The sequence below is a fragment of the Bufo bufo genome, chromosome 9 (assembly GCF_905171765.1).
Source record: "Bufo bufo chromosome 9, aBufBuf1.1, whole genome shotgun sequence".
In the NCBI taxonomy this organism is placed as follows: Eukaryota; Metazoa; Chordata; class Amphibia; order Anura; family Bufonidae; genus Bufo; species Bufo bufo.
The window spans coordinates 206320426-206343565 of NC_053397.1; the positions used below are offsets into that span (position 1 = coordinate 206320426).

Below are 23140 nucleotides of genomic sequence, written 5' to 3' on the forward strand. Positions count from 1 at the left end.
ACTTAACACATGAACGAGAAATCTCTCGGGTCCAGATACAAGAGTCAGGGAGACTTTCCACATGAAAAGCTGATTGCTATCATGGGACGATCTGAAAGGATGGAGTTTCTAACACCACGGGATCCTGTAGAGCAGAATGAAGCCATCATCCCATTCATTCCTTTAATGAAAATAAAAAATTATATTCTCTCTTCTGGGGTCTTTTTCTGTCCAGTTCCATTAAATCGGGCTCTAGACAAGTGGAAGCTGCTGGTCTCCTTCTATTACAGATGGTTGAAGCTTTCAAGCAAAGGATGAAAAGTCTTATAGGTGGAATTTTCTTCTATTTGTGTCCATTTCATGTCGCTATAAGGACAGAAAGCAAAACATATTAGAATAAAGTACGGTAATACGTTTTACTACATTAGTGCGGTTAGAGAAAAAAAAAAAAAGTTTCCCAGAGCAGTAATACCCATAAGGCTGGGTTTACATCATGTTTTTGCCCTACGTTTAACTTATATGCTAAATAAAAAAAAGTATATATTTTATTTTTTACAATGCCAATGTATGGTATCTGTTTACACATACGTGGTGTGAACCCAGCCCAAGATTATCCCAGATTTTATAGTTTTTTCAGATTGTGAACTACACTACACAGCACTGCTTCCAAGGGAGAATCTCTCGGACATGTCACCTAATAGAGGAGCAAAAAGAAACCCAGAAGAAGATCTGCTGTAGTGCAGCGCCACTGATAAATCAGAATGACAATTTATATATAGGCACCATATAAAAAAAACGCCTTAAGGCCTCATGCACACGACCGTTCCGTTTTTTGCGGTCCGCAAACAGGCGGCCCATTGTAGAAATGCCTATTCTTGTCCGCAAAACGGACAAGAATAGTACGTTATATTTTTTTTTGCGGGGCCACGGAACTCAGCAACGGATGCGGACAGTGAATTGGTCCGCGCGGCTCGGATGCAGAGTGTGTGTGTGTGTGTGTGTGTGTGTGTGTGTAATATTTTTTCTATATCAAAAATAGGCAGCACTCCAGGAAATAAATAAAGCTCCAGTGCTGAGCCGAAACGTTGCGCTGCCTACATGGGTGAATAAAAGGTGATTGTTTATTCATTTATTTCCTGGAGTGCTGCCTATTTTTGTATTGAAAGGACTGCTTATCCTTTGGGCCGTGCACCCTTCCACTGATATATATATCTATATATATCTATCTCTCTCTCTCTCTATATTTAGCGCTTATTAACCCTTACATCCATAAAGCCACACTGGCAGTGTCATGAAGTCACTGTGGCAGTGACAACAGCTGGACATATATGTAAATCACAAGTCGCATTCTACACCGCTCCAGTGATACCAAGCACAGGAATATTCACTGGAACGGAGGTGAGCTACAAATAGGCCATGCAACAAAAAGTGACGTCACTCACCTGGGAAGGGGTAGCGCCATTGCCTCTTTAAACAGCTGATGAGCGAGGGGGTGCCAGGGGTCGGACCCCTATCCATAAGATATTGATGACTTATCCTAAGGATAGGCCATCAATAATGAACTCCCGGAAAAGCCCTACATACAAAGATGTATGCTTCCCCCATGAGAGAGGCAAGCATCACAAGCCGTAATCTTGTATCCCACCACCACAACACACTCCTGAGTCATCTGACCTACCTTATGAACCCATTCATATTCTCCATACTTTGAATCAAATGTTCCCTTCTGAAGAGACCTCAGCTTCAACGTAAATCGTGGTCCAAGCTCTTGAATTCCCACTTTCTTTTCACTCTTAAAAATGTATCTGCAAATGAATAGATGGCATCATAGATTTACCAGATCATGGGTATTCGTGTACACCTACATCACCTTGTGGTTCCGGCCTCTGCTCTGTACAGGAGACTAGGGGCAAACTGGAAACGCGTACCTGTGGTATCTAAAGAAGATGTAATCCCGCTGGTTGTGGAAAGTTGCCACCTGTCTTCCAGTAAATTGGGGGTTGTGTGGATATAGGGAGGCAAACATGCGACCAATGGAGTGACCGAGACGAGTGGTGAAGTTATTTAGGATGACTTCAGGTTGGTGCTCTGTTGGATCTTTTCCTTTCCTCTGTGAATAGTACAAATGCAGACAGATGAGAAAACGTGTATACAAGTTCATCCCTTGCACAGAAGCCTTCCTGGACACTGCAACCGGCCCCATTTACTTCAATAAAGCTCTGCTGCAGTTTCCCTTTACACTGGTAGCCGGGTGCCACCGTGCAGGCGCATGAAAGGACTGCAATGCTGAACCTGCGCTCCGGTGTCTATATTCCTGAATCGGTGGTAGTGCACACAACTATTAAAAGGTTTGTGCTGGTAGGGACCTGAAGAATACAACTGAGAACTTATCCACCACAAGCAGTGGATCTCTGACACATCTGTTCAGTAGTCCTTTAACATCTACTTCTAGTGGTGACCTCTACTGGTCAACAGATGTAATACCAGAGAAACATAAGTTGCATCCATCTGAGAATGTCCAACCCAGGCTGGCATTTGTAGAAGCAGAATATACCGGAGCTTACAAAATCTGCCCAGCAGAGGTCTCTACTGAAGTCAATCACAGGGTCACAGTAATCTACTGGATAACGATCACAGATTTGAGGAATGGTGTGGGTGCTCTGGTTTCTGATCGTAGTTTACAAACACAGGGGCAGATTAAGGGTCCATTCACACCCCGGGTGTATTGCGGATCCGCAATACACCCGGCCGGCACCCTCATAGAACTGCCTATTCTTGTCCGCAATTGTGGACAAGAATAGGACATGTTCTGTTTTTTTCCGGAGCCGCGGACCGAAAGTTCGGGGCCGCGCTCTGTAAATGCTGATAGCGCACTGTGTGCTGTCCGCATCCATCCCTGCCCCATAGAGAATGAATGGGTCAACGAACGTGTGAATGGACCCTTATTAACGGAAATTGAGCCAGAATTCTGTAAATACGTAGTCTGCCATATTCACTAAGTGTCTTGGACACTTTGCTTGGCAAGTGGGCGCAGAAGGGGTGTGCGCTTTGTAGAAAGGGGGCCATGACTTAATATTGATTGATATTGATGACTTATCCTTAGGTCGTGAGTGCCACAACAACTGTTCCTTCCCAGTCTAGTGAATGGGACGGAGGAGCTGTAATTACACCTGCTCGCCGCAGGCAACCAGGTAAAGATGAGAAAAGACGTTCTCTTCAAACTGCTGATCAGAGGGGGTTGTCAGGAGTCAGACACCCGCCCTTTTAATATTAATGACCTCTCCTCCCTGGACAACCCCTTTAGGCCCCATTCACAAGACTGTATTTTTGTTCCACATCTGATCCGCGTTTAAGGATCGGATGCTGACCCATTCATTTCAGCGGGGCCATGTGCTGTCTGCATCTGTATGTCCGTTACGCAGCACCACAAAAAAAATAAAAAAATTCTGAAGCAAAGGAAGCCAACTAGTAGGTGGTGTAAACATAGACTACAGCCTAAAGGAGCACCAAATTTATCATCCAGCATCAGCCACCGTGGTCAGTCTGGCACATCTGTCTGTAAATTTGCCTCATACTGTCTTCATTTCCACTAACATTTCTGTGTCCCAGACCCATACACATTATACTATTGTCGGACGAACAAGCCTGACAGTCTAATATGTATGGGGGGCGCCCGACTGACGATCTCCTAGGAGAGCTTTGAATTTCAGCGCTCAATTCTTTTGTTCTCTCTGGAGCTAAGCCGCCACGAAACGTGTCTGGCAACAGCTTTCTCCTCTCTCCCCAATGAAAACAAATACGGCTGATCCAAACATGTATGGGGGAGCCAGGAAAGATAGCGGTCGGCCAATCAAGCACTGGGCCTCAGCTATTTAAAGTAAAGACTACAGTGAAGGGATGAAAGCTGAAGTTAAGTAACGTGACAAACGTACCTTGATTTCTTTGCGAAGACGCACGTTACTCATCTTAAAGTGAGCTGTGGGTCCATCAGGCAAGTGGCTGAGGACAAGCCCATCTGAGGGACAGAGTTAAGGAGACAACTGGGAAAGAAGGATTTTGAACACATTCTATCCATGCTTATCCCTTTATTACATACAACTACTGACAAGGGCTGAAAGAAATGGTGAGATGTTTCCACATCCTTGGAAAAATGTTAGTTTACAAGGACGCAGCACATGTAAAAACAGGAAGAAAATTGCAGCTTGAAAGGATACTTGGAACTTTACGGTCTTCATTGATGACAATGAGGTCTGTGAAGTCCCTTGCTATACATTGTGGGATAATCTTCTTCAGCGCGAGACCCCTCCGGTAATACACATGCGAGTTGGGTATAATGGAATTCAGCTGCTCTGTAAACCGTACTGAACGCTGGAAGAGAAAGATGTAGGAAAGGAGGAGTGAGAACCCAAAATGTGTTATCACACACTCTACAAGCTATGGGATGTCGCCATAAATGTCTGATAGATGCGAGTTCCAAACCTACAAGATGAACGGCGTATCCCCGACACCTCTGGTGAGATGGTCGCTGCATCCAGGTGTGGAATTAAATTCATATCGACGGTCGTCTAACCGCCGGTACCCCCAGTGATCAGCTCTTTGAAGGGTGTGATGCTCATGTGAGAGCTGCTTCCTCTTCAAAATTACCTGCATGTTGTCTCGTGGTAGATGTGGTGTAATCACAACTGCTTACCCCATTCAAGTGAATAGGACAAGAAGCTGTAATTACACTGTGCGACCACTGCAAAGGAGACGGCGCACAGGTAATTATGAAGTGGAAGCACTGCTAACACGAGCGCTGCTCCCCCTTCAAGAAGCTAATCGGTGGGGGTGTCAGGAGTCTGACCACCATTGATCTGATATTGACCTATTCCCTTTAAAAGGGGTTGTCCGGGTTCAGAGCTGAACCCGAACATATCCCTGTTTTCACCCAGGCAGCCCCTCTGACATACCTGGATATCCATGGGTAAATTAGGCGGTGGCTTCTGCTTAGCAGTGTTCCCAGTGACGTCACTGGCACTAATGGGCGGCCTTTAGCCCTGCCCTGCCCTAGCCTGTAAAATGACTAGGGCAGCACTAAAGCCTGCCCATCCGGTGATGTCACCGGTAACACTGCTAAGTGCCTAGCAGTGTAAAAATATAAAGAAAAAAGTGCAGGGTGAGGGAGAGCATCGGAGTGGAAATGCTCCGGTGCTCAGGTCAGAGAGGCTGCCTGGGTGAAAATGGAGACATGTCCGGGTTCTGCTCTGAACCTGGACAACCCCTTTAAAAGTAGAGACAGCTGCACATGTGCACTCTTTTCCATTCACTGCTAAGGGAGTTACAGAAACAGCCAACCAGGCTTGCTTGATTGTTTTGGACACTCCCACAGCAGTGAATGGAGGGGGGAGCAGTGATGCATCTCACAAGGAGGGTTGGCACCCACATTTAGCTCATAGATGCAAGTCCCAAAGGTGAGACCCGCATCTACTGAACATTTATGGCATATCCTATGGAAGTTGATGAGTTGGAATACCCCTTTAAACAAAGTAAAAAGCCACGGTCTGATTCGCATGTGGTGAAAGTATAATATTTAATACCATTATCTTCGCTTAGGGTGATAACGAGCTACAGAAAGAAGGGTGAGAAATCAGAGGCTGCTTACACCGCGGGGCCGGTCAGATGTTGTGATAAGGATCTTGGGTGCTGTCTGCCTGTTAAAATAAGGTGCAAACTCATCTGTAGCTTCATCATAAGCCACCTAGAGTGGGTGAAAGACAAAGGAGAGCATTAACCATCATAGCACAAAACACCCGTCACCAACTGATGTATTACAAGAACACTACTGGGTTCATCTCCATATACACAGTTATAGTTTTATGGCATTTAATGTGTCCATTATCAATCCAAATGCTGACTGAAAGGGGAAAAAAAAGGCACTTTATTGAAGACCAGTGGTGAAAAAGTTCTCTGCCCTCAGTATAGCACTGGTAACTCACCACTGTTTTTAAAGGGAATCCCAATTTTGGAACATTAACACCTGAGTAGTACTGCAATTATGGAGTCCAGATCCCTATTTTTTATTTTCCTACTATCCCCCCCCCCCCCCCCCCCCCCCCGGTCAGTGCTCCAGTGCTCAAAGCTGTGTTTAAATACATTGTCAGGACCCCCCCTTCCCCCATTCATATACATGCATGGCTGAGCGTGTATGTTTTAGAAAAGGCGAAACCCACCGCCAGGAACCTCTAGTGATGTCTGATCTCACAGGGAGAACGAAAGGATCAGGTGGTTAAATTCACCTCGGCCAATCCTTCTCTCCCCCCTGACATCATGTGATGGCGAAGAGCAGGGGCTCCCCATACACACTAGATTGTCAGACGGTCCCACCAACATCACTTAAAGGCTACTTTCCCACTCGCGTTTGGTGCAGATCAGTCATGGATCTGCACAGACTGATCCGTTCATAACGGATTCGTTTGTATTATCTGAATGCAAACTGAGGCATTCTGAGCGGATCATTCAGCATGCATTAAGGGCAAAACTGATCCGTTCTGGAGCGCTTGTGAGAGCCCTGAACGGATCTCACAAACGGAAAGCCAAAACGCCAGTGTGAAAGTAGACTAATGTGTATTGGGGCCTTTAGTCAGGAAGCAGATCAGAGCACAAGTGACTTGGTCATGTATAGGGTGTAAATCAACAGATACTCCTTTTAGAGAAAACAACCTAAATATTTAGATTATTTCACATCATATTTTTATTATAGCCTAATATTTTACTTGTTATTGCAAAATATAAGCTAAAGGAAAATGGCCACTAGGGGGCAATGTATAACGTGCTCAGATTGAGCTCATGTAAAAGCCGTTACCTCCTCGTCCTCGGGATCAACTGTGGTTTCATCAGGGACTCGTTGATTTTCAATGGTTTTGGGAACAGCTTTTGGTGGAGCCTATACAAAAAACAAAACAAAAAACACACATCATAAATGTATAGAAATCAGCATCTCCTGACTAGGAGATAGCCCAGTGAAGCCTTTGGGGACAGGCCCGGATGGTGCAACATACCTTGTCCCCGAGGGCCTCTCTCTCCTTCTTCCGCTTCTTCCTTAGAGCGAGCTTCTCCTGCAAGAAAATGACCAATGCATCAGTACACAATCCCACACACGGCCGAAAAGGGGCAGCGCTTAGTTCCCACGGACTGTAATGGACATGAAGAGGAAAATCAGGGCAACTTTAAAGAAGACCCGTCCTCTTCCCTGACATGTCTTTCTTAATAATGACTTGCATTTCCCTATGTAACAATTCTGGAGCATCTATTCTTATGACTTTATGTTGTGTCCTTCCTCTATTACTCCAGCTAGAAGTTATGAATGAATGGCTAGCCGTTTGTAATGAAGGTCCAGATGGGCGTTACCAGTTTGGGGGGGGGGGGGGGGGGGGTCCCTGCATAGTCTGACACTGGCAGTTAGAGAGATGAGCGAATTTCATACTTCATTTGGTGGTATAAGGTGAATTGCATCATGGATTCTGTTACCACGGACCATAACGCAATTCTATGACGGAATGCGTAACGGAATGCCTTTAGGAGGAATAGAAGTCTATGGGCTGCAAAACTGATCCGTCCCGTTTCCGTTATGCAGGGGAGGACTCTCCTGCATAACGGAAACAGGACATCACAGGCCTAGCGTCTATACAGGCACCTATAGAACAGGGAACAAAAATGCTGCTTAGTTCAAGCAATGAATATTTGGAGGGGGGGGGGGGGGGGGGGGATTGTGTCGTCTCCAATTTACAATTGATATATTTTGTACAGAAATTGGAAAGGAGAACGAATCACAGGCCCCACTGTCCCAACAAGCACCGTAGTCACTACAACACCGCACCAGGTCATTTCGAGGACTACATCACAGTGACATGGCCACACCATAGCTGGTACCAGCAGCAGGACTGATAAACAACGCTGATATTCCCCTATAGAGTAGAGCAGCGGTCTCCCCACAACGCCTTGTGTAACCTGACAGAAAACTGTACAAACCAACAGCTGCTTGGAACAACCAATCAGATGCCTGCTTTCATTTCCCCAGGGCAGGAGAGGGAATACAAGCTGTGCTCTGATTGGTCGCTATGGATCACTCCCTCCCTCACCTTCCTCCTCTCCATCTTCAGCTTCATGAACATGAACTGTCTGCGCTGCTTGTTCTTGATCTCGGACACGGAGAACGTAGGAGGGAAGTGACTGGCCGGCTGCTGCTGCTCCCCGCCGCTGGGCCCGGGCTGCTGACTGATCCCGCTCGCCGCATCCTTCTCCTCCGGTTTATTACTTTTACTCTTCTTACGTTTTTTACTATCTCCAGACTCTGAGTTCTTTCCTACAGCCATGTGGAAGCAGAGAGCAGGCACTTCCGGGACGGGCGGTGCACTTCCGCTTCCGGGTTATTGTGTTGTCATGGAGACGAGACCTATTAAAAAAAATGTTGTAGTGCGGCGCCTAACTGGCGCATGAATAAAATACTAATATATAAGCGCTGTCTTCTGATTTAGAGTGAATTTAGATATTGTACAAATAGTATGGGGCAAGAAAAAACAAAAACAGAGGCCACCCCCGCACCATGACCAAACCAGAGGGCCAGCAACAATAGCCCCAAACAGAGAGATAGCCAGAAGGCCCCCATAACTAGGATTGCCCCTTTTATAACTTACAGGGCTAAAAAGGTGTGGATTTTGGGGGGTCTGGTTTAAGGGGGTTGTTAATAAAGATAATTTGCACTGCAGCGATCCAAAACGCTCTAAATATAAAAATATCCCATATGGTGAAAATCGTAACTGAAAAAATTATTCAAATGGCCGATTCACCATTTTTTGTTCCCTTCACCTCCCGAAAAAAAAATGATCAAAAAGTCATACACTCTCCAAAATTGTATCAATAAAAACTACAGATCGCCCCGCAAAAATAACCCCTCACACAGCCCTCCTGAGCAGTGATGGCCAGTTCGCCCGCGAACACATGCGAGCTGTCATCTTAACTGACAAGTTCGGCGATGCGCAGGTAAGTCCTTACCTGTGCCGCGAGCCAGTCTGAAATGAAATGCGGTCTCCGGGTGCAGACAGTTCCGAGAACAGCCCGATGAAGGCCCCTGGCGGCTGTTCTCGGTAAGGATATACCTGTGCATTGCCGGACTTGTCAGTTAAGATGGCAGCTCGCACGTGTTCGCGGGGCGAACTTGCCATCACTGCTCCTGAGTCTATAAAAAAAAGTTATAGGCGTCAGAATAAGTAAAGAAAAAATCTGGGTTTTTCAAATCTTTAATTGTTAAAAAAGTATTAAAGGGCAATAAAAACTATATAAATGTGGTGTCGCTGTAATTATGCTGAATACAAGAATAAAAGGAACATCAGTTTTACCACATAGAGAACGCCGTAAAGATGAAACCCATAGAACTATGGCAGAATTGAGGGATTTTTTTTTCCAGTTCCACCCCATTGTTTTTTCCCCCACAGCTTTCCACTAAATCGTATGCAATATTAAATGGTGTCATTACAAAGTAGAACTTGTCCTGCAAAAATAAGCCCTCATATGTCTATGTAAATGGGGGGAAAAAATGGAGTAAAAAAACCCCTGCAAAATGGCTATCAAGAAGGCGGTTCATATAAAATGCTGGATTAGGCCTCATGCACACGACCGTATTTTGTTTCCGTGTCCGTTCCATTTTTTTTGCGGATAGGATGCGGACCCATTCCTTTCAATGGGTCCGCAAAAAACGCGGACAGCACACCGTGTGCTGTCCGCATCAGTATGTCCGTTCCGTTGCTCCGCAAAAAAAATAGTGCATGTCCTATTTTTTTCTAGTTTGCGGACAAGGATAGGCATTATTACAATGGATCCGCAAAAAAAAACGGATGCCATACGGAACGTCAACCGTTTTTTTTTGCAGACCGCAAAACACATACGGTCGTGTGCATGTAGCCTAAGGCTGCATTCACACGTCCGTGGTGTGTTGCGGACCCGCAAATTGCGGGTCCGCAACACACCAGCCCGGCACCCCGGTAGAAATGCCTATTCTTGTCCGCAAGCTGCGGACAAGAATAGGACATGCTCTATCTTTTTGCGGAGCTGCGGACCCAAAATCGGGGCCGCGCACCGCAAATGTGCTGTCCGCATCCATTCCGTCCCCATAGAGAATGAATGGGTCCGCAAAATTGCGGAACGGATGTGGACCCATTTTGCGGACGTGTGAATGGAGCCTTAGCCTCACGTGTGAACAGGTATAATGAATGAGCTCTTATGGAGAAGCAAATAACCACAGAACCAGGAAAAATCCTTCCTCTCTACCTATTCCAGTGCTGCCTCTGGACCATGTGGCCCTATACAGGAGCCCAGTTTGCCCTGGTTTGTCATACTGGATTTTTCTGTAAAACTAACAGAAGACGATGATTTATTGTGATAGAGAAATAGCTGTTCTGACGGGAACCTTCTCCATCAATGATATCTTCCTCTCTAGCAATAGTCGCTATTACCTCGGCATGTATCGGGTATTGCTAGAGGAGCGCTCCGCAGGTTTTACACTAAAGATCCAGTATAGACAAGGAGGATAGTGTGACATGGAGACTGTTCTGACGTCTGTGTGTTTGGCGCAACTAATCTGAAGTTATAATCCAGACGCTGGTAAACATCTGTGATATGGCAAGAAAATGGGCTAATTAGGAGCAGGGAGAATTATATGGCGACTAATCGTCTTCTCACTACTCATCTGGAAAAAAAGACCCCCATATGTGACCATAATAGAGCAGGTATGCTGTGACTTATAGGGGGATGGTTACATGCACAGAAGTCCATGTTAGGTTTCTCCGACACCGGTACCGGAGGATCTTTTAAAACCTTCCATTGCAGATTCCATAAAAAATACGGGACAAAATAGCGCAGTATGCAGCATTTTCTTATGAGGTAATATTCTGTCAATGCGGTCGATCAGGAGGCAATCATTTTATAGTCAATGTGGTCCATCAGGAGCCGATCATTTTATAGTCAGTGCGGTCCGTCAGGTTGCGTTCATTTTATAGTCAGTGCGGTCTGCCAGGATGTGTTCATTTTATAGTCCGTGCGGTCAGTCAGGAGGCGTTCATTTTATAGTCAATGCAATCCATCAGGAGGCATTCATTTTATAGTCCGTGCGGTCCATCAGGAGCCGATCATTTTATAGTCAGTGCGGTCCATCAGGAGGAGATCATTTTATAGTCAGTGCGGTTCTTCAGGAGGCATTTCCTTTATAGTCAGTGCGGTCTATCAGGAGCCGATCATTTTATAGTCAGTGCGGTCCGCCAGGATGCGTTCATTTAATTGTGAGTGCGTTCCATCAGGAGACATTCATTTTATAGTCAGTGTGGTCCATCAGGAGCCGATCATTTTATAGTCAGTGCGGTCCATCAGGTTGCGTTCATTTTATAGTCAGTGCAATCCGTCAGGAGGCATTCATTTTATAGTCGGTGCGGTCTGCGAGGAGGCGTTCATTTTATAGTCAGTAAACTCCGTCAGGAGATGGAGGCACATGCTCAGTTCCATCCTTAAACTGCCACTAGATGCAGGCCAGAGGACATGCCCACTGAGAAATGATAAGCCCCCTAAGCTGCCAGCTAGAAATAAATGTAGCAGAAAAATTGGAGCAATGAATGGGGAAATCTCTGGATCCATGTGAGGTACAGGGCTGGTTCTAGCTTTGTTAGAAAGAGATTGTCATGTACTAGACTATATATGATTTTTTAAACACTAGCAGGAACTGAGACCAAGCACAGTGCAACTACCTAAAATTGCCACTAGGTGGCGGTAGTCACATTGGCACTATATATATACTCTATAAAATGGGAATTGTAACCCCGAGAAGGAAAAGTAGATGGATAGACTTGTCAATTATATGCAAATTATAAAAAATGTAAAAAAATATTCAGTACCGAGTATGAGTGCACTTCTTAGCATGCTATCAGTGGAGTTATTAATGGTTGTCTGAGGAATGTTCTTCCACGCTGAATGCACTTGAGCAAATCATCAAGATCCGCTCCTGGCAGCTCTAGGGTTGCCACCTTTCCCCAAAAAAATACCGGCCAAGTTAAGCCACATCCTAAAGGGGGTGTGGCTGTGGGGGCATGGCTTAACACTGGGTGTTAAGTCGCTGTCATAATATGGCTCCCAATAATATTAATGTCCCCATTAGTGCCGCCCAAAATTAGTAATGCCCCCATTAGGGCCCCCAAAATTTATACTGTACCCATTAGTGCCCCCACCAATATTAATGCCCCCATTAGTGCCCCCAGTAATAGTAATGCCCTCATTACTGCACCCCAGCATTAATGCCCCCATTAGTGCCCCCCAGTAAGAGTAATGCCCCCATTATTGCCCCCCAAGAAGAATAATGCCCCATTAGTGCCCCCTGTAAGAATAATGTTCCCTTTTCTGCTTCTGCCAAAAAAAAAAAGCACTCACCTCCATTTACTCGCACTGTGGTGGACGCTCACTGCTGACTGGATGTGCACAGGACAGGACCGGCGCTCCAGCGTGATGACGTCTCACAGGTCCTGTCCTGAACTTCCACTGAGCAGGGCGAGCAAATGGAGGAGGTGAGTGCTTTTTAAAACAAATTAACACAAGGGGGGGTAAAGGCTGCACTAATGAGGGCTGGAAGTGCTCATTAGTAGCAGTCCTTGTAGGAAAATACCGGCAATTAATAAATTACCGACACTGTCAGGGCCACTAAATTACCGGCCTTGCCGGTGAGATACCGACCGGGTGGCAACCATGGGCAGCTCCCTTTCAAACTGCTGACCAATGACGTTTGAATGACGTGCTCGATAGGAGACAAGTCCGGAGACACTGTAAGATATGGTACCAGGTTTAGGCCATGCAGGCTGCTCACAGTAGCACAAGGAACATGGAGCCTGGTGTTTTTCTGTTGAAAAACAGTACCTGGGGCACTTTGGAGAATTAGCCGCTGAGCTCTTAGAGTACATGAAATAAAGACTAGAGGGGTCCGGCTCCCGTACATTATGCCTCCCCACACCATAATCTGGGGAGTAGACTGGTGCGACATTCCCTTGTGAAGTCCTCTTCATAGTGTGACCCATGTGGTCTCCAGACCAATCTATGGCTATCATTGTGTCCGAGACAAAAGCAGGACTCATCGCTGAAGAGGAAAGACCTGCATTCCAGCCACCATTGCCGTCTTGCTTTACATCATGATAGCCTTTGAGAGCAGTGGCGTGAGGTCAAGGGAACACCTGTAGCTGGATGTATGGCTTATAGCCCAATGTCGTGCAAACGCCTTTTGATGGTTTGTGAAGACATTTTACCGCCCTAGGGTTCATTTTCACTTTCTCTACAGTATGGATCGCTACGTGCCCTTCTTCTAATCAGACGATCCGTCTATGCAGACGTTCTCCTCTGTGCACCTATTGCTGTCATTCCAGTTTGTTTTTGTGACCACCGGGACACGCAACGTTGAAAAGTGCTGACATCTAGGCCTAGGGCCGAGTGGTTTATCGGAGTGATAAACCAAGGTCTTTCAGTTCAAGGATTCTGTCCCTCTCGGTTTATAAGTGGTGATAACTGGCACATCAACGTAAAGGAGGCATTGCACAATCATCCTGTCACGGCCTTTGCTGTGTGCGCCGTGACACTGGTGCCATGCTTGCTGCTGCCGGTGGCAACGTGTTGCTGTTATGGCATGTGGTGGCAGTGTCATGGTGGTTGCCACACATGCTGTTGCCGGGGGGCAACATTGTGGCTGGTGTGTGCACTTCCCCTTTAAAGAGGACCTTTCACTTGTACAGGGAGTGCAGAATTATTAGGCAAGTTGTATTTTTGAGGATTAATTTTATTATTGAACAACAACCATGTTCTCAATGAACCCAAAAAACTCATTAATATCAAAGCTGAATATTTTTGGAAGTAGTTTTTAGTTTGTTTTTAGTTTTAGCTATTTTAGGGGGATATCTGTGTGTGCAGGTGACTATTACTGTGCATAATTATTAGGCAACTTAACAAAAAACAAATATATACCCATTTCAATTATTTATTTTTACCAGTGAAACCAATATAACATCTCAACATTCACAAATATACATTTCTGACATTCAAAAACAAAACAAAAACAAATCAGTGACCAATATAGCCACCTTTCTTTGCAAGGACACTCAAAAGCCTGCCATCCATGGATTCTGTCAGTGTTTTGATCTGTTCACCATCAACATTGCGTGCAGCAGCAACCACAGCCTCCCAGACACTGTTCAGAGAGGTGTACTGTTTTCCCTCCTTGTAAATCTCACATTTGATGATGGACCACAGGTTCTCAATGGGGTTCAGATCAGGTGAACAAGGAGGTCATGTCATTAGATTTTCTTCTTTTATACCCTTTCTTGCCAGCCACGCTGTGGAGTACTTGGACGCGTGTGATGGAGCATTGTCCTGCATGAAAATCATGTTTTTCTTGAAGGATGCAGACTTCTTCCTGTACCACTGCTTGAAGAAGGTGTCTTCCAGAAACTGGCAGTAGGACTGGGAGTTGAGCTTGACTCCATCCTCAACCCGAAAAGGCCCCACAAGCTCATCTTTGATGATACCAGCCCAAACCAGTACTCCACCTCCACCTTGCTGGCGTCTGAGTCGGACTGGAGCTCTCTGCCCTTTACCAATCCAGCCACGGGCCCATCCATCTGGCCCATCAAGACTCACTCTCATTTCATCAGTCCATAAAACCTTAGAAAAATCAGTCTTGAGATATTTCTTGGCCCAGTCTTGACGTTTCAGCTTGTGTGTCTTGTTCAGTGGTGGTCGTCTTTCAGCCTTTCTTACCTTGGCCATGTCTCTGAGTATTGCACACCTGGTGCTTTTGGGCACTCCAGTGATGTTGCAGCTCTGAAATATGGCCAAACTGGTGGCAAGTGGCATCTTGGCAGCTGCACGCTTGACTTTTCTCAGTTCATGGGCAGTTATTTTGTGCCTTGGTTTTTCCACACGCTTCTTGCGACCCTGTTGACTATTTTGAATGAAACGCTTGATTGTTCGATGATCACGCTTCAGAAGCTTTGCAATTTTAAGAGTGCTGCATCCCTCTGCAAGATATCTCACTATTTTTGACTTTTATGAGCCTGTCAAGTCCTTCTTTTGACCCATTTTGCCAAAGGAAAGGAAGTTGCCTAATAATTATGCACACCTGATATAGGGTGTTGATGTCATTAGACCACACCCCTTCTCATTACAGAGATGCACATCACCTAATATGCTTAATTGGTAGTAGGCTTTCGAGCCTATACAGCTTGGAGTAAGACAACATGCATAAAGAGGATGATGTGGTCAAAATACTCATTTGCCTAATAATTCTGCACGCAGTGTATACAAACTAAAAACCATCTATATCAGTGGGCAGAACGGCGCCCAGGGGTCCCCCTGCACTTACTAGTATGTCTGGGCGCCGCTCCGTTCGCCCGGTATAGGCTCCTGTGTCTGCGCTCCCTCTGACTGATTTTTTGTATGAGGCGTGTCCCTTGCTGCAGCGCTGGCCAATCGCAGCGCACAGCTCATAGCCAGGCTAATATAGATGGTTTTTAGTTTGTATACAAGTGAAAGGTCCTCTTTAAGTTGTAGCCTTCCCCTGTCTGGTGCAGTAAGGGTTAACTACCTTGCTGGGTGTGGTCACTAGGTGCTTCTTATACCTGTGGCTTAAGGTCAGGGGTCAGTTGTACTCCAGCCTTGGTGTGTGCTGGAGTTATGCTCCTTGTCTGGTTGTTCCATCTTCCAGTGTGAGGGCCTCCTAGTGGGACATCGATGTCTCCAGCAATGTTATCCCGGTGTCTCCTTCCCTTTCTGTCTCTATTTGTATGGAGTGGGTTATGTTCAGGGTGTTTGTATTTCTAGTTTGGTGTTACATGTGTAACACCCCATAGCTTTTTGTGCAATGATGATGTTTAATGCTAAACCTTTTCTTTTCTTTCCCTCATTAGTTGCAGTGCACAGTTATGCCCACTAGGGGTGTACTTAGAAAAGATTGCTGTGTCACACTAGGAACCAAGTTTGGAGAGGACAGTTCCTGAGGGGGAGGGTTTTGTTGGATGTGTGAGGAAGGTTGGAAAAGGATGCTGTGGATGCAGTTCAAGAGAGAGTTACTGGATTGTCTGGCCAGACAGAAGATCAAGCTGTATACTGCACTGGGACCAGAGAGAGAGTGGATTGTTTCTTGGAAGGAGAAAGACTAAATGGTAGTGAGTTGCTGGCATTTTCTGCTCTCAGAGGTAACAGATCTGCACACCATACTAAAGTATTATGAACATTGCATCCAGGAGAGTGTGAGATCAACACAAACTAATACCCTGCATTCACCTCCAGCTGCATTGATATAAGCTGTGTGTCTGGAAGACACTGTGTGGACTCTCCTAATGTATATTTCTCATGCTGATATTGAAATCTTCACAAGGCAAATGCTTAGAGCCTAAGGACCCCGTTCTGAATCATATAGCTTAGTAAAGTGCAGGGAATCATAGGTTCTGGACTTGGACACCAGTTAAGGATTTTCCTACACAAGTGAGCTACACTGTCCACCATTGCTATAAATATTTAACCGAGAAGACGGGCCCCAACGCATGCAGCTGCCAACTATTTTCCTTTTTCTTTTCTGCTAACGCTGGGACTATATTTGTGTTTCCTTTGGGTATATTTAAGCGTTGGAAGCCTTCTACAGGGTTTAATATACTCAGCTGTTGTATTTTCATTTGATTAGAGTCAATATCTAACATTTGTTTTACTCTCATCATTTGCAGTGAAACTTGTTATAGAGACACCCTGTGGAGAAAAGTGTAATTGATTGAGATTTTTGTGTAAGAAGCTGTTTGACCGCGCATTGCATTTAATACTGCAGTAATTTTATAACTAGTAATATTCTGTGCAAGTTTGACTGCTTACCATTATTTTGTTTAGGGTCACATTGTTGAAAATAAACGGGCCCATTGTTCATATAAACTGTGTCTGAGTATTGGGGAAGAAAAAGGGAGTTCACCAGAGCAAAGAGAGATCTGAACCTACTATTCCACTTCTAAGGTACACCCACGGGTGCGCTACATTTGGGGGCTCGTCCGGGATTCCATTTCAGACCATAACTCTGTTTCCCTTTTTTTTTTTAAGCACAGTAAAGACAACAAAATGGATTCAAAGTTAGTCACTGAGTGGTGTCAGACCTGTAGAGTGGACTTAGACAAAGCACTTGCATTAATAGTCCCCAGTACTGAAATGTCCCGCCGTCAGCTTTATGATTTGATGGAAAAGATTATCCCAGGAGAACATTGTTTAATTAGAGATATCAAAGTAAATAGGGACACAGAAGAGGAGAGGACCAATGTTCTGTTTGAGTGGGAGACACCAGTGTCAGCGTTAGATTTCCCTGAGGACTTTGAATTTGGGAAAGAGGGACTCAAAGCTAGATTGGTTCGACCAGAGTTTTTGCCTGGAAACAAGTCAGTAGATGCAAATGACATGGTCACCACCTCTGGGTTAGTACAAGCACTGACCGAAGTAATGAGTAAATGTGCGACTCTGGGCCAGAAATCTTTGGCATCTGAATACCGCAAGTTAAAGTTCTTCTCAGGGACTCAGCCCACACCAAATGGGGAGGAGGAGTTTGAACCCTGGCTGGATCAAGTGCTTCAAGTAATAGAAGAATGGAATGTGTCGGAAGCTGTTAAGAAACAGCGAGTTGCCGAAAGTCTCAAAGGGGCGGCCGCAGAAGTGATCAGAAATCTAAGACTGAGCAAAAGGGCCTGCTCTGCTAGAGACTACTTGAACGCTTTACAAGATGTTTTTGGGCGAACTGAGACAGTGGAGGAGCTTCAATATAAGTTCACGCATACCTATCAGACGGAGGGGGAGAAATTGTCCCAGTATATTAGGCGGTTGGATCGAATTCTTCATCAACTAATGCTCAAGAAGGGGATAAACTCAGACCAAGTAGATCAGAAAAGAGTTCAGCAGATATTTCAGGGTGCATTGCCTCTAGATCCCATCATGATAAAAATGCGGGCACAAACAAACCAGACACCTTTAATGTATCATCAGTTGGTGAAAGCTGTCAGAGAGGAAGAAGCTGTATTGGAAGAGAGGAGCTCCTCTCAGGTACAAACAGGAGCAATGGTTCACAGCGCCTCTAGTTCCGAAGCATCACAGATACAGTCACAAGTGGCCACATTAGCAGATGCAATAACACAGATTGTCAAGACAGTAGAGGGGCTACAGAAGACAGTCAAGACACTAGCAGAAGAGAAGCAAACAGAGGCAGCATCCACAGGTATGGCAGTCAGAAGAGAATTGAATGCAGTCAGATCAAGAGCATTTGTTGGATTCTGTTACCGATGTGGAGAGACAGGACACATGAGACGGAGATGTCCGAATCCTGAGAATCTAAGGAGAGTAAATGAAATGTTTTTGGCGAACTCGACGCAGGGAAACTTCAGAGGGCCTCAGTGAAGGAGCCAACTGTGTGCCCAAGTTTAAAGCGCTCCATAAATAACACCATGAAGGAAAGAACCCCTGCCTCGAATTCTTCGCCCATTTACATTTCAGATGACAGAAGACTAACACGGCCTGATTCTTTGAAGGAGAGAGCAAAAGTTTTAGGACTACCATCTACCGCTCATCAGCATGCCGACTGTAAGGCAGTGGAAAGAACAAGGAATGAGAAGCTGCCAGCTGGTCTAATTGGGCCGTCCCCTCTAGTGCCAATTAAAATAGAAGGAATCTATAGCAAAGCTTTGTTGGACACTGGGGCTCAGGTTACTATTTTATTCAGAGACTTTTATCAGAAGCAACTGAAACACTTGCCGCTTCAAAGACTGGAAGATCTGGAGATTTGGGGTCTGAGCGACACAAAGTTCCCATATGATGGCTACGTCTCACTCAAGTTAGAGTTCCCTACCTCAGTGGTGGGGATCAGCGAAGAAGTTAACACTCTAGCTGTTGTGTGCCCAAGACCTAAAGAGAAGGGAGAAGCTGCCATGTTGGTTGGGACAAATACAGATTTTATTCGGAGATTGTTGAGACCACAGTTGGCTGAGAATTGTCTTTCACTTCACCCATTCTTAAAACCAGTGTACTATGCTTTGAAAAAGGAGAAGATCAACCCAAAAGAAGAGATTGGGCATGTTTGGTCCCCTTCCGGAAGAGAACATGTCATTCAACCAGGAAGAATAACTTGTCTAAGGGCAAAGGTGAGGATGTGTGGAAAGGCAACTACCTCCCACTTCATGACGGAGATGGGCTCAGAAATAGAATTGCCACCTGGTCTGGAGTTAATACCAGAGGTCTGGCCAGCTGACAAATTGAAGCACCCGCATGATACCTTGTCAGTGGGGTTGAAGAACAAGGGGAGCACTCCCATTATCCTTCGCTCTCAAGTCCGTCTGGGAAATGTATATGCTGCCACTCCTTTGCCTCCAAGTGATAACGTCAATATAGATGAACTGAACCTGGAAGATGTTGACTTAGGAGGTGGTATCTTGCCACCAGAATGGATGGTTCGAATTAAAGAGATGCTAAAGCAAAAGAAGAACTGTTTTTTCTGCAGGTGAATATGACATAGGTCGTTCTAAGAGTGCAATGCATAGCATCAGGCTGATGGAAGATCGGCCCTTCAGGGAACGCTCACGAAGAGTTGCTCCGGGAGATTTGGAGGACCTACGACAGCACTTGATGGAACTGAAAGCCGCTGGGGTGATTCAGGAGTCCAGAAGCCCTTATGCCTCCCCCATTGTGGTTGTCAGAAAAAAAAATGGATCAATACGCATGTGCGTTGACTACCGCACTTTGAATCAGCGAACCATCCCTGATCAATACACCACCCCACGGATAGAGGATGCACTTAATTGTTTGGTGGGCAGCAAATGGTTCAGTGTGTTAGATCTGAGGAGTGGATACTACCAAATTCCAATGGATCCTACAGATAGAGAAAAGACTGCATTCATCACTCCTCTGGGGTTCTTTGAGTTCAATGACATGCCCCAAGGCCTATCAAACGCACCAGCAACTTTTCAGCGGCTCATGGAAAGAACAGTTGGAGATATGCATCTTCTTGAAGTACTTGTCTACCTGGATGACATCATTGTCTTCGGGAAAACTTTAGAAGAGCATGAGGCAAGGCTAAGGAAAGTGTTGGATAGGATTGAAAAAGAAGGATTGAAACTATCCTTAGACAAATGCAAATTTTTCCAGCCATCAGTGACATATGTCGGACACGTGGTGTCTGCAGAGGGGATAGCAACAGATCCCAGCAAAGTTGAAGCAGTGACATCTTGGCCTAAGCCCCGAACCATCACAGAGTTGCGCTCTTTTCTTGGGTTCTGTAGCTATTATAGAAGATTTGTACAAGGGTTTGCCAAGACAGCCCGACCCCTAAACCAACTGCTTCAAAGTAATGTGGATCTCACTGACTCAGATGAAGGTTTCAAGTTGAAGAAAGTGAGGGGATCAAGAGGGCCTAAAGAGTGTATTGAGGGCCGCTGGACCTCTGAGTGTGATGAAGCATTTGAAGAGCTCAAACATTGTCTTACTCATGCTCCAGTGCTAGCCTATGCTGACTCGACTAAGCCCTATACACTCCATGTAGATGCTAGCAGAGAAGGTCTGGGAGGAGTTCTCTATCAAGAGCAAGACAAGGGGCTGAGGCCTGTGGCTTTCATTAGCAGAAGTCTATCCCCCACAGAAAAGAACTATCCAGCCCACAAATTGGAATTTCTTGCCTTAAAATGGGCTGTAGTGGATAAACTGCATGACTACCTTTATGGGGCTGAGTTCGAAGTTCAGACAGACAATAATCCTTTGACTTACATACAGACTACTGCAAAGTTGGATGCCACTGGACATAGATGGATGGCTGCTCTGTCCAACTACAATTTCAGTCTGAAGTATCGTCCGGGCACACAGAATGGAGATGCTGATGGTCTATCCCGTAGACCTCATGAAGATTTACACCCTGATAATGAATGGGTAGAAATACCTGCACCAGGAGTGAGAGCTATGTGCCAATTTTCAACAGTCCAGTCGAGAAGTGAGTGTTGTGCCCAGAGCCTAGTTCTACCAGCCGAAAGTCTACCTTCATCCTTTTGCAATCCAGTCACTCTGCAGGCTTCTTCATTACCAGTTTTGAGCCACAGTGATCTCAGAAGAGATCAGAAGGAAGATCCTTTAGGAAAACTAGCAGTGGCAGCCTTAGAGAAGAACCAAGTTGACATTCTTCGTACAGATGCCCACCCAATGGCGAGGCTGTTGGTCAAAGAGTGGGACCGGTTGCAAATACGAAGTGGACTTGTATACAGGAGGGCCCCAAGTACCGTCAATAGTGAAAAATGGCAGTTATTACTCCCCCAGAAGTACAAGGAGACAGTACTTTGTGCGTTACATGATGAACATGGCCATCTGGGTTATGACAGAACTTTGGGGCTCGTGAGAGACAGATTTTACTGGCCATGTATGAAGCAAGACATAGAAGACTATTGCCGTTCCTGTTTGTGTTGTATTCAAAGAAAGACGTTGCCCACAAGAGCTGCTCCCTTGGGACAGTTAGAGAGTGGAGGACCATTAGAACTTGTATGCATAGACTTTCTCAGTATTGAACCTGACGAAGGGGGAATTAGCAACGTGTTGGTTGTGACAGACCATTATACCAGATACGCTCAGGCATTCCCTGCTCGTGATCAGAAAGCTCTCACAGTGGCTAAACTGCTTGTTGAAAAGTTCTTTGTCCATTATGGTCTACCAAAGAGAATTCATTCTGACCAGGGGCGTGATTTTGAGAGCAAACTTGTAAAAGAACTACTGACACTTTTGGGGGTGCAGAAGAGTCGCACCACCCCATATCATCCGCAAGGGGATGCCCAGCCTGAACGCTTCAACAGGACTTTACTTGACATGCTGGGGACTTTGTCTATTGAAAAAAAGAGTCATTGGAGTAGACATGTGGCAACAGTGGTGCATGCCTATAACAGTACAAAAAATGATGCCACAGGGTTCTCGCCTTACTTTTTAATGTTTGGGCGAGAGGCTCGTCTCCCTGTCGATCTGACATTTGGAGTCTCTGCTGATGACACTCCGGTGAACTCTCACACTAGCTATGTGGAGAGACTCAAGAAAGGTCTTAAGCAAGCGTATGAGTTGGCTGAAATCTCTTCAGGACTGCGACATCAACAGAATAAGGCTCGCTATGACAAGAAAGTGAAAGCACATGATCTTCAGCCAGGGGACCGAGTTCTTTTGAGGAATGTGGGCCTGCAAGGCAAGCACAAATTAGCAAATCGATGGGGTTCTGATCGCTACATAATCTGCTCCCAACTACCAAACATTCCAGTCTACCAGGTTCGCCCTGAAGGAAAGGAAGGACCAATTAAGACTTGGCATCGCAACAACCTGATGCCCCTAGCAGAAACTGTGAGGATAATAAATTCTGAACCCAAACGTGTACAAGGAAAATCAAATTCAAGGCGGTCCAGCAGACTGCAGAGAAAAGGAGAGACTACTCCGTCAGCTGAAGAACCAGTGACCCCCCTTGATGGGGAAGAAGACAGTGATAGTGAGTGGGGTATAGATGGACTTTTCTATGATAGTATGTACAACCCCATTGAAAGCGATCTGAATGCTAATGCTCTAGAGTTCGTCCCTTGTCAAGTTGACCAATCCAAAACAGGCATTCGTCTGGAGGGTTCTTTGGCCCTGAATGAGCAACAAAATGAGAGTTTTCCCCTGCCTACTATGGACAATGACCTTTTGTTTGCTGTCAATTCAAGTGTGGGTGACTCCCAGGTTACTCCAGAAATAGAGGACGTGACTACTGCAGAAACAAAGTGTGAGTGTGTCAATGATGCACCACCTGTTGAAGCATGCTCCCCAGTCAACACCTCTGAACTAAGGCCACCCAGACAGATAAGGCCTCCACAGAGACTCACATATGACACTATGGGAAATAGTACTCAAGAACCTGTAAGCACTGCACATCGAGGAGTCTACGCTCATGTTCCCTTTGCTCTTTGCTCCAAAGGTGACCCTCTCCCCACAATAATGTGTACTAATGACACTCCATGGTGGAATGTCCCATTTGACTACAGTGGCAATGTTCAGTTAGTTGTACACTAAACGAAAAAACAAAAACAAAAAAAGAAAACGTTAGATTTGAGCC

General features: G+C 45.5%; 1 protein-coding gene across 1 annotated transcript; it reads right to left on the reverse strand.

Moving 5' to 3' along the window:
• Positions 1–213: 213 nt before the first annotated feature.
• RPF1 (ribosome production factor 1 homolog) lies at positions 214–8354 on the reverse strand. Its single transcript, XM_040407939.1, has 9 exons — positions 8097–8354; positions 7017–7073; positions 6821–6901; positions 5621–5716; positions 4194–4347; positions 3912–3994; positions 1908–2089; positions 1658–1784; positions 214–345 (listed from the first exon to the last, which is right to left on the reverse strand). Exons 1-9 carry the CDS (start codon positions 8328–8330, stop codon positions 304–306), a joined length of 1056 nt encoding a protein of 351 aa, XP_040263873.1. The 5' UTR covers positions 8331–8354; the 3' UTR covers positions 214–303.
• Positions 8355–23140: the final 14786 nt, after the last annotated feature.